This window comes from Anoplophora glabripennis, unplaced genomic scaffold (genome assembly GCF_000390285.2).
Source record: "Anoplophora glabripennis isolate ALB-LARVAE unplaced genomic scaffold, Agla_2.0 scaffold127, whole genome shotgun sequence".
Taxonomy (NCBI): Eukaryota; Metazoa; Arthropoda; class Insecta; order Coleoptera; family Cerambycidae; genus Anoplophora; species Anoplophora glabripennis.
Window position 1 is genome coordinate 1,100,841 of NW_019416291.1, and position 10,552 is coordinate 1,111,392.

Genomic DNA, 10,552 nt, shown 5'->3' on the forward strand with positions numbered 1-10,552 from the left:
TTTATTTATTTATTTTTAACGACCACATTACATACAATAAAAGTATATTTGAAGTCACTGTTACATTAAATGATCATTGTTAGAATTCAACAGTTGAAATAATCACTTACGCTATAAAAACATTTATCCAATAAAAAGTTTTTACTTAACCTACGAAATTTATTAAAACTTAAACTAGTAACATTAACACCATTAAAACATTTCACGAAGTGGTTATATAATTCAATATTTAATTTATTAATCTGAGTAGTACGGATCCTAGAAAACGATAAAATCAAATTTTCCGCATTTCTGGTATTATAAGAATGTACGTCTGAATGTTTTGAAAATTTATCTAGTTCACGGTGTATCTGCAGCAGAGACTGGAAAATATATATACTTGGTAGAGGCATAATACAAAATTTTTTAAACAGTGGTAAGCAAGGGGTTCCATAAGGGGCACCATCGATAAAACGGACCGCTGCCTTTTGTAAAACGAATATCTTACTCGCAGCGTTTGAGTTGCCCCATAACGTAATACCATATGTTAAGTGACTGTGAACAATTGCAAAATATACCGTTCGTAATACATTACTTGAGAGGAAACGTCCCAACTGCCTCAGACAGAATATTTGAGATGACAACTTTGAGCTAAGGTGATGTACGTGAGATGACCATTCCAATCTACTATCAAGTGTTATACCAAGAACTTTGCAATCAGATTTATGAAGGCATTTGTCGGTGCTAAATGTAATATTTTGGGTTTTGGACTCATTGAGTTTTAATTTGTTTGAACAAAACCAATTTTTAGCAAGTTGTAGACTGCCCAAACTTAAGTCGTTACCTTTTGTAATTAGCGTAGTGTCATCTGCAAATATAAAACAGGAGGCGTCCCCCACACAGTAAGGCAAGTCATTTATATATAAAAGAAACAAAATGGGTCCCAGGACAGAACCCTGGGGAACACCATTTTGAACGGGGAGCAAGCTAGAGTCATAACCATTTAAACATACATACTGTTGCCTGTTGGTCAGGTAGGAAGTAAGTAATTCAAGCATACCATCTCTGATCCCGTAATATTCCAACTTAAGTAACAAAATGTCTACGTTAACACAATCAAAAGCTTTTGAGAGGTCACACATCGAAGCATTCGATTGGACACCCTCATCAAAACCCTGTACTATAGCATCAATCATTGCCAATAATGCTTTAAGAGTAGATCTACCATTTCTGAAACCAAATTGGGAATCCGAGAAAATATGCTTACTTTCACAGTAACTAACTAATCTATGTTTTATGATTAACTCAAAAAGTTTACTAATAACAGGTACAGTAGCTATAGGCCTAAAGTTATCTGGACAATTCCTGTCGCCTTTTTTATGCAAGGGGAGGATTTTAGAAATTTTAAATGACTCCGGCCATACTCCTTCGTTGACACATTTATTAAATAGTACGGTCAGGGGTTCAATTAACGATTCCAGAGATGCCTTAATCATAAAACTATTTAAACAATAGTAGTCTAGACTAGCTGAATCTTTTAAATTAGATATTGCATCCTTTACTTCACGGTCAGTGATAGAAAGCATAAAAAAAGAAAAAGGCGGTTTTGGAGCCTTAGATAAAAAATGTCTTGGATCAATAACAGTATCATCAATTGATTGAAGAATTAAGTTGCAAATATTAGAAAAATACACATTGAAATCATCAGAAGATATAACATTTGAACTAAGAACTGATCTATCAGTTTTTCTTTCATTATTTACTATGTTCCATATTGTTTTAACTTTATTATTAGAATTACAAATATCATTACAGTAAGTATTACGTTTTTCATATTTTAAAGCTTTTTTATATGTTTTTCTGATATCACAGTATGTCGTCCAAGTATCAACCGATTTTTCATTGTCAAAAACAGCCCTAGCATGATATAATTCACGACGCAACTCACGGAGTCTGTCATTGAACCATCTGATTCCCTTCGACCTAGTTTGTACAGATTTCAAAGGGAAAACAGTATCTGCAATATTACATAAAGTGTCTAAAATAATATTAGCGCTATCAGAACAGTTATAATTAAAAATGTTATGGTCCCATTTTATTTCACCCACCTTTCTCGCAAATACATAAATATTATTTCTAGAGATAATTCTAGTTTTACCAGAAGTATTGCTAGTGCTTTCCGTACCTGTATGAACGTTAACGAAAATTCCAAGATGATCTGCCAAATGGGGGTTACATGTACCAAAAGTTAATCTATCGGATTCAAAATTTGTCATAATATTGTCCAAACAGGAACTGCTACCCGCAACAATTCTAGTAGGTTCCTTAATTAGGTATGAAATTCCAAACATAGATAAAGTATTACATATATCTCTGCTATGCATAGTACTGGCATCAAGGTCCAAGTTTATATCTCCCAGTATTATTATATGTCTATATTTGCATAACAAACAATCTATAAGTTTTTCAAAGCAGCGTTTAAACAAAATTCTATTGCCTGACGTAGATGATCTGTATAGACTTACGATTACAGTATTTTTATTGACAATCTCCGCAGCACAAAACTCTGCATGAACATGAAGCATGAAGAGAGGCAAAAGTCTGCAACATTTACAGATTTAAGAAAAACATTGGAATTGGAAAAAATTGCCACTCCACCATGTTGGTTCTTATTAGGACGACAATAACAGGAGATTAGTTCATAATTTTTTATGTTGATATTTGATAAATGATTTTTATGCAACCAATGTTCTAAAATACAGAGAATATCAAATGAGTTTTCATACAAAAATTAATCTAACTCATCATTTTTTTTAGCTAAGCTTTGGACATTACCAAGAATAGAAAAGGAGTGCCTACTAATTTTGCTTTCTTGGAACCGTGGAAATTCGGGATCTTCTCGACGGAAAAAATCAGTTCACTAAAATATCCTTCGGCCAGATTTCTTGATTTCATCTTCATCTTCATCTTCATCTAGTGGTTGGTCCTTTAAAAAGTCCCATAGCACTGCGGCCTAATTAGGCCTATTGTACGTCCCACTACTAGTCCTATTCAGCAAGTAGATTTGTCCTTTTTACAAAGTCCAAAAGCTTCCTTGCTGACACTTCTCTCAATTCCTTGGGTTCCAAATAGGGTCTCCCAAGGAGNTTACATATATCTCTGCTATGCATAGTACTGGCATCAAGGTCCAAGTTTATATCTCCCAGTATTATTATATGTCTATATTTGCATAACAAACAATCTATAAGTTTTTCAAAGCAGCGTTTAAACAAAATTATATCCCCTGACGTAGATGATCTGTATAGACTTACGATTACAGTATTTTTATTGACAATCTCCGCAGCACAAAACTCTGCATGAACAGAGAGGCAAAAGTCTTCAACATTTACAGATTTAAGAAAAACATTGGAATTGGAAAAAATTGCCACTCCACCATGTTGGTTCTTATTAGGACGACAATAACAGGAGATTAGTTCATATTTTTTTATGTTGATACTTGATAAATGATTTTTATGCAACCAATGTTCTGAAATACAGAGAATATCAAATGAGTTTTCATATAAAAATAAATCTAACTCATCAATTTTATTAACTAAACTTTGGACATTAATACCAAGAATAGAAAAGGAGTGCCTACTAATTTTGCTTTCTTGGAACCGTGGAAATTCGGGATCTTCTCGACGGAAAAAACCAGTTCACTAAAATATCCTTCGGCCAGATTTCTTGATTCAGGATGAGTTGAGCTTCAGACGTAGGTACAGATACTTTAAAAGATGAGTAATTGCTGGGGCTCCTTGATGATAACCCCATAACTTTCACTCCAGGTAAAAATTGTTTTAAGTAATCCACAAGGATATTTTCAGTAACTGATGGATCAAGGTTTGTTACGGGCAAATGTCGAAGAGCAACGGCTAGAGCTGCCGCTTTCAGAGGATAGTTTTCAGTGTCAGACAAATTGCCTACTAAAATACTTCTTGATTTAGGTTTCGGCGTACTTCCTTTTAAGCGAGTAGGATCATCTCTATTATCTTCAACATCATTAGTCAAATTTATAATATTTTCGCACACACGATTGGCAAGAACATTATGTACTGCTCCTGAAACGGACGAACCCGTGATGGCAGGAACCGCATTATTTACTACCCGAATATTATTATTAGGAGGTTTCTGCTTTTTATTGGTAGCATTAACGGACGGTTTCTTCGTTTTAGTCCCTGTATTGGGATGTACGGAATCAGTAATTTGCGTAGACGATGCAGGTTCTTTAAGATTGAGATTAGAAGAATTCTCAAAGCCTTTTATATAATTTATGAGAACTATTTTGTCATTTAAAGCTTCTATAGCAATATTCTGATAACATCCCCAAGTTCATTCATAGCAAGTGTAAACAAAATCAGAGGAAGATAGATCATTATAAAAAATGTAAAAAATTTGCCTTATTTGAAAATAAATTATTTTTTCCAATAGTTCAAAATATACGTATTATTTTTTTATTTGTTCATTATTCTATTAAATTACACTTCTTGAAAAAGTTAACGATAAAAATGATATTACGAAAATAATTTGAATTTTATAAAGAATTCTGAATTTCAGATATTTAACAAAACAGAGGCCACTTAAATTCCTCATATTAAATTATCACTATATGATTTGTTAATTTTATTTGCTGTATCGATTTTCAATAACGAGAGTTAATAATTTTTGCAGTTATAACAAAACTCTTTATTTTTCCGTGGTACTTTAGTTCCATTATCATTTAGCGCAGGAGGCGCCTGTTGATGTAAAGCGGATTTGCATTGATATATGAAAACAAACGAAGACATATCGTTGGGATCATAGTTAATGATGTTTCAATCGTATTAGAATTCGCTAAAGGCTTTACAGCACCACGGGAGTTGTTGTCCTGAAAACCACCCCATGCTGAGTTGACGTTTGCAGGGATTTGAAAGTGAAGTATATAAACCTTATACGATCCTGGAGATTTCACTGTTCAGCTCAGTCAGGTTCCGGTAAACAATGGCAAAAGTTACCCTTCTTTCGTTTATGGTATTCCTTACTTTGGCGCTGTATTTTAATGGGGTACTAACGGCAAACAGCGATGAATTGATTGATGCTAAGCGAAGAGACGGTGAAAAGAAATATTCCCCTCTTTGGTTTGGACCAAGAATTGGAAGAAGGAAACGCAATCCAACTGAAAATATTTTCAAAACTTTAGATAGAGAAGATTTGGACGCATACGCTCTGAAAAATCCATGGCCTCTTATGACCTTCAATAATGGTGAGATTATTTTCTATAAAAGACCAATTTCTAAACTTTACATTCCATTATTCAATCAGTTTTTTTCTTTATCCTGACAATTTAACTACTATTTCATAAAACTGAATAAAAAATACCTGCTCATATGTAATTTGTGCTGCCTATATGTGGAATAACATAAAGTATCATACTTCATAGTTTTTATGTATTTTGATAAGTTTATGAGGTGGTTACTATTATTTTGCAATAAAAGGTTTTAATTATTACTTATTTACTATTTCAGATATAAAAGTAGTTTTAAAATTACAATTTAATATTAAGTTTAATTAAGTTATTGCAGTTTAAATCTAATGAATTAATGAATATAATGTTCAATAGACAGAGTGACATGTCATTTTTATTGTCTTATTTTCAAAATTATTACACAAAAATATCAAGTCTACGGTTAGTTCAGAGCTCAAATCACTTGTAGTTCGATATATCAAAAGAGATTGTATTTTTTTAGCATGATCCAAAAAGACCTTCGTCAGTAGGGCACGAATGAACAAAAATGTACGTATTTGTAGGTATAGATAACTTTTTTTATTCAAAGAGAAAATTAGAAGCACCACAATTTTTAATCGGCACTAGGCGAATAAATAATACTTATTTAATAAAATGTGACATGCTCCTAACAAATTCTGAGCACAGTTATAATTGTTGTACTTTTCAAATTAGACGATGTTGAAAAAATGTATGCCATCTCAGCGAAATCTCCCGTGCATAAAAAATTTATCAATTTTGATTTGTGGGTTTGTGCAATTTACAGTTATCATATACAGAGTGTTTATTAAGCACTTGTACAAACCTTGTCTAATTTTAAGATAAAAAGTTCATATAAACATGGGTCGACAACGGTTTTGTTCTTGAGATACAGGGCATTCTAAAAAATTTTTTTGTTTGGTCATTTTCATTGTAAATGTTTATTTACAATGAATGTAAAAATAAAATATAAAATTTATAATAATATAAAAAAAAATATGTTAAAAATCAAAATTTATTACATTTTTAAACGGTTCTGTAAACTCTAAAGCATACTACAAAAAAATGTATATTTGTCGAAATTCGGTAGCATGTACTTACCATTTTCGAGAAAAATTAAGTTGCATTTTTTTTGCTCATATAAAGCGGCATAACAAAATATTAAATTGAAAGAGGACTTTACCATTGAATGGGTTGAAGACATTTAGCTACCAACAGTATTTGCATTTAAGACTATAATTTTAATTTCTTACGAATCACATTAAACAGTTAAATTGTAAAACATATTATTAATTAAAAAAAAACTAAATTTATTTTGAGTTTTAGATTGTTGTAAACTAACATTTAAAAAAGTAAATCAAAATCAGGAAACGCCATATTTCCTTTCAACACCACAATTCATAGTTTTTATATTGTCTTTTATTTTCTAATACTTAATTTGTCGTTAATTTTACAGTACCTTATAGAATAATACACTAGAACAATCATTTATTTACACAACACAATAAATCACGTAAAACGACGCCAATGCTCAACGCGCGGGATAACAAACGACAAACAGGTTCATAAAATGGCTAAAATGCTTTTGTAACTACGCCACTTTGTGCCCATACCAAAAGTGGGGGGTGCCTGCACCGATCTGCGCGAATACCCCCACCACGCCAACTTATAATTCTGGTTGTTTTATCTTCTGTGGTATAACCCTGTATGTGGCGCCCTCTAACATTAAATAAAACTTAAGTAAATATTTGAGTTTCTCATCATCGATACTAGCAGCCTCCCGAATTTCGTCAAATGGCCATGTTATTGAACAAAAATATAATCAAAATACCAAACAAAAATTCAGCCTTTAAAGTTTATACAAGTACTTAATAAACACCCTCTATAATTCCCCTATGGAATTATCAAATAATGTCTAACTTTGAGGATTTTATAAAAATTAAACAATTAGTTGCTGTTGATTAAAACCCGCAATAAATATTGAAGTATCATTTGTCAGACGAATTTAATTTTCATCAGTTTTGTTAAATTGTTATAATTCCTGTTTTCGTCTACATTTTCTATTTTCTATAATCATTTTCATCTGTATTACTAAATAATGATTTCCTGCTGCAGGTAAAAGACAAATGGACTTTACACCTAGATTAGGACGGGACTCTATGGAAGACCAAGAAGAAAGACCAGACTACGAAGAATTCACACATAAACCTTTGCCACCACGTGTCGGACGACGATATTCACCATACTCGCCAAGATTAGGAAGGGAAAATGAAATTTTACTTCAGTAATAATAATGGTTAATGTTTTGTATCCTGAAACTTAATCGAATAAAATTTTGAAATCAACAAGCATTTGAATAAGAGTTTTCAATAAGTACCCTAATTTTCATTTTTTTTTAAATATATACTTATTAGTATATATACTAGTTATACTTAGACATCAATTTTAGTATTGATTTTTTATTATTATTTACCACTAGCTGTTTTGCTGATATAATTCAATGTTATATTAGTTGGACATACAGCCGGTTAGAGTACCTAGTTGTTTCCCGCAATATCAGCAGTTAGGAATTTTATCTGTAGTGTTAGATATCTTTTGCATAACTAGATTTCTAGTATCCACGTACATTGTTTGACTTCATTCAATAAGATCTTCTAGATAAAATTTTTGAATCTGTTTGAATTAGCTAAATATCTTTAAAATAAAGTAAAAATATACATATCTATAGGCTGAAAATAAACTAAGATTTAGTAAAATTTTTACTCTCAGTATACCTTCCTTAAAAAAATTATCTGACTTATTTTTTTTTAAGATAACTTCGTTTCTTATAAAGATTTCAATTAAATTTTAAATTTTACATGAGGTGGTTTTTGGGATAACTGAGCTATTTACCTGATTTTTATCTAAAACCTAGCGATCGCTAAGAACGTTTTTTGTTTTTTTTTATATTTTGTTTGTAGAGATTTAGAAAAAATCATCAGTTTTAAAATACAGTCGCAAACTAAAATCTGAAATTATTTAAGCAAATAGTTTTTTATGAATATTATATTTAGGTAACTAAAATTGCTGCTCGAGTCCAATGAAAACCCAATATAAGAAGCTATTAGATTATCGATTGCAATAATCTCACGGAATAATGTTTTTTCCTCATTCCAGTGGAGGCAGTCCAGGATTTTTTTTATCTAAAAAGAATTGCTATGGTGTTTTTGGTTAAAATATAAATTACCATTTTAAGAAATATGAAAAAAATACTTTTGTTCGATAATTTGCACCGTTGCGTTGTTAAAAATATTTGTGTAAAACATTATTTACTTTACGGTGATATGGATGTATTCGAATTTTCGAATACAAATAAAAATATATATATCTTAAGAAAATTGGTAGTGAAATCCTCCCGTATTGAAACTAGCGACAACTAATAAAAAAATTGATAATTTTGGGATAGAATAGATTTTAGCACCAATATAAGTTTTATACATATACAGGGTGGTCCGAATTTTATGCAGGAAACTTCGAGGGCAGATAGATATCTTTAAAATAAAGTAAAAATATACATATCTATAGGCTGAAAATAAACTAAGATTTAGTAAAATTTTTACTCTCAGTATACCTTCCTTAAAAAAATTATCTGACTTATTTTTTTTTAAGATAACTTCGTTTCTTATAAAGATTTCAATTAAATTTTAAATTTTACATGAGGTGGTTTTTGGGATAACTGAGCTATTTACCTGATTTTTATCTAAAACCTAGCGATCGCTAAGAACGTTTTTTGTTTTTTTTTTTTATATTTTGTTTGTAGAGATTTAGAAAAAATCATCAGTTTTAAAATACAGTCGCAAACTAAAATCTGAAATTATTTAAGCAAATAGTTTTTTATGAATATTATATTTAGGTAACTAAAATTGCTGCTCGAGTCCAATGAAAACCCAATATAAGAAGCTATTAGATTATCGATTGCAATAATCTCACGGAATAATGTTTTTTCCTCATTCCAGTGGAGGCAGTCCAGGATTTTTTTTATCTAAAAAGAATTGCAATGGTGTTTTTGGTTAAAATATAAATTACCATTTTAAGAAATATGAAAAAAATACTTTTGTTCGATAATTTGCACCGTTGCGTTGTTAAAAATATTTGTGTAAAACATTATTTACTTTACGGTGATATGGATGTATTCGAATTTTCGAATACAAATAAAAATATATATATCTTAAGAAAATTGGTAGTGAAATCCTCCCGTATTGAAACTAGCGACAACTAATAAAAAAATTGATAATTTTGGGATAGAATAGATTTTAGCACCAATATAAGTTTTATACATATACAGGGTGGTCCGAATTTTATGCAGGAAACTTCGAGGGCAGATAGATATCTTTAAAATAATATGCGTCGTTTGCCTTATAAACATAGGTCTGCAACGGCACCGTTTTAGAGATACAGGGTGTTGAAGTTGTAAAAAAAAATATTTTTTGTTTATATCTCCGGAATACAGGATGCATCTTAAGTGATGACTTTAATTTCAAGAGGTGATTCCTTGTCATATTTTAAGCAAAAAAGTGCATATGAACATCGGTCCGCAAGTGTTTCGTTACCGAGATACAGGGTGTCAAAGTTGGGAAAATAAATCGCATTTTCTTAAATATCTTTCGACTGATTCGAAATAATTTAATGAAATTTCATACACGGGGGTTTTTTGGAATGACAAATTCAAAGCTGTGGTCAATTTAGGTGTATTTTTTTGAGGGCGCCAATAATGAAGTAGCTAGGAGCAACCGTTTCCATGAAAAACGCATTTAAACTTACTTGAGCTGGAAATATCATAAAAATTGAATTAAATCAAATGCTCAAAATGAGAACCGCCACTGTCAATACAAGCATGTAATCTTCTGCTCATCGACTGTCGCACACGTTCCAAAATTCCTGGAGTGTTGCGTATGACATTACAAGAATTTACAATTCTGTTTCTTAAATCATTTTCATCTACAACTGGCGTTGCATAAACAAGCGACTTCAGATGTCCCCAAAAGAAATAGTCCAGAGGATTTAGGTCTGGAGATCGTGCTGGCCACGGCTGAGGTCCTCCCCGACCTATCCATCGCTGAGCAAAAGTGTCATTAAGATGTTGGCGAGCAGCAAGACTGAAATGAGCAGGTGCCCCGTCGTGCATAAACCACATGTCATTTCTGGTTGCTAGTAGTACATCTTCTAACAGACCAGGCAATGTTTCAGCTAGAAACTGTCTGTAAGTCTCACCATTCAGTCGAGGAGGAAGAAAATGCGGTCCGATGACATGATCAC

At 31.6% G+C, this 10,552-nt stretch overlaps 1 protein-coding gene across 1 annotated transcript; it reads left to right on the top strand.

Annotated features, from left to right (window-relative positions):
- The first annotated feature begins 4,994 nt into the window (after positions 1-4,994).
- LOC108903595 (PBAN-type neuropeptides-like) lies at positions 4,995-7,584 on the top strand. Its single transcript, XM_018705822.1, has 2 exons — positions 4,995-5,257; positions 7,373-7,584. The coding sequence occupies exons 1-2, from the start codon at positions 4,996-4,998 to the stop codon at positions 7,543-7,545; spliced, it is 435 nt and encodes a 144-aa protein (XP_018561338.1). The 5' UTR covers position 4,995; the 3' UTR covers positions 7,546-7,584.
- The last annotated feature ends 2,968 nt before the right edge of the window (positions 7,585-10,552 follow it).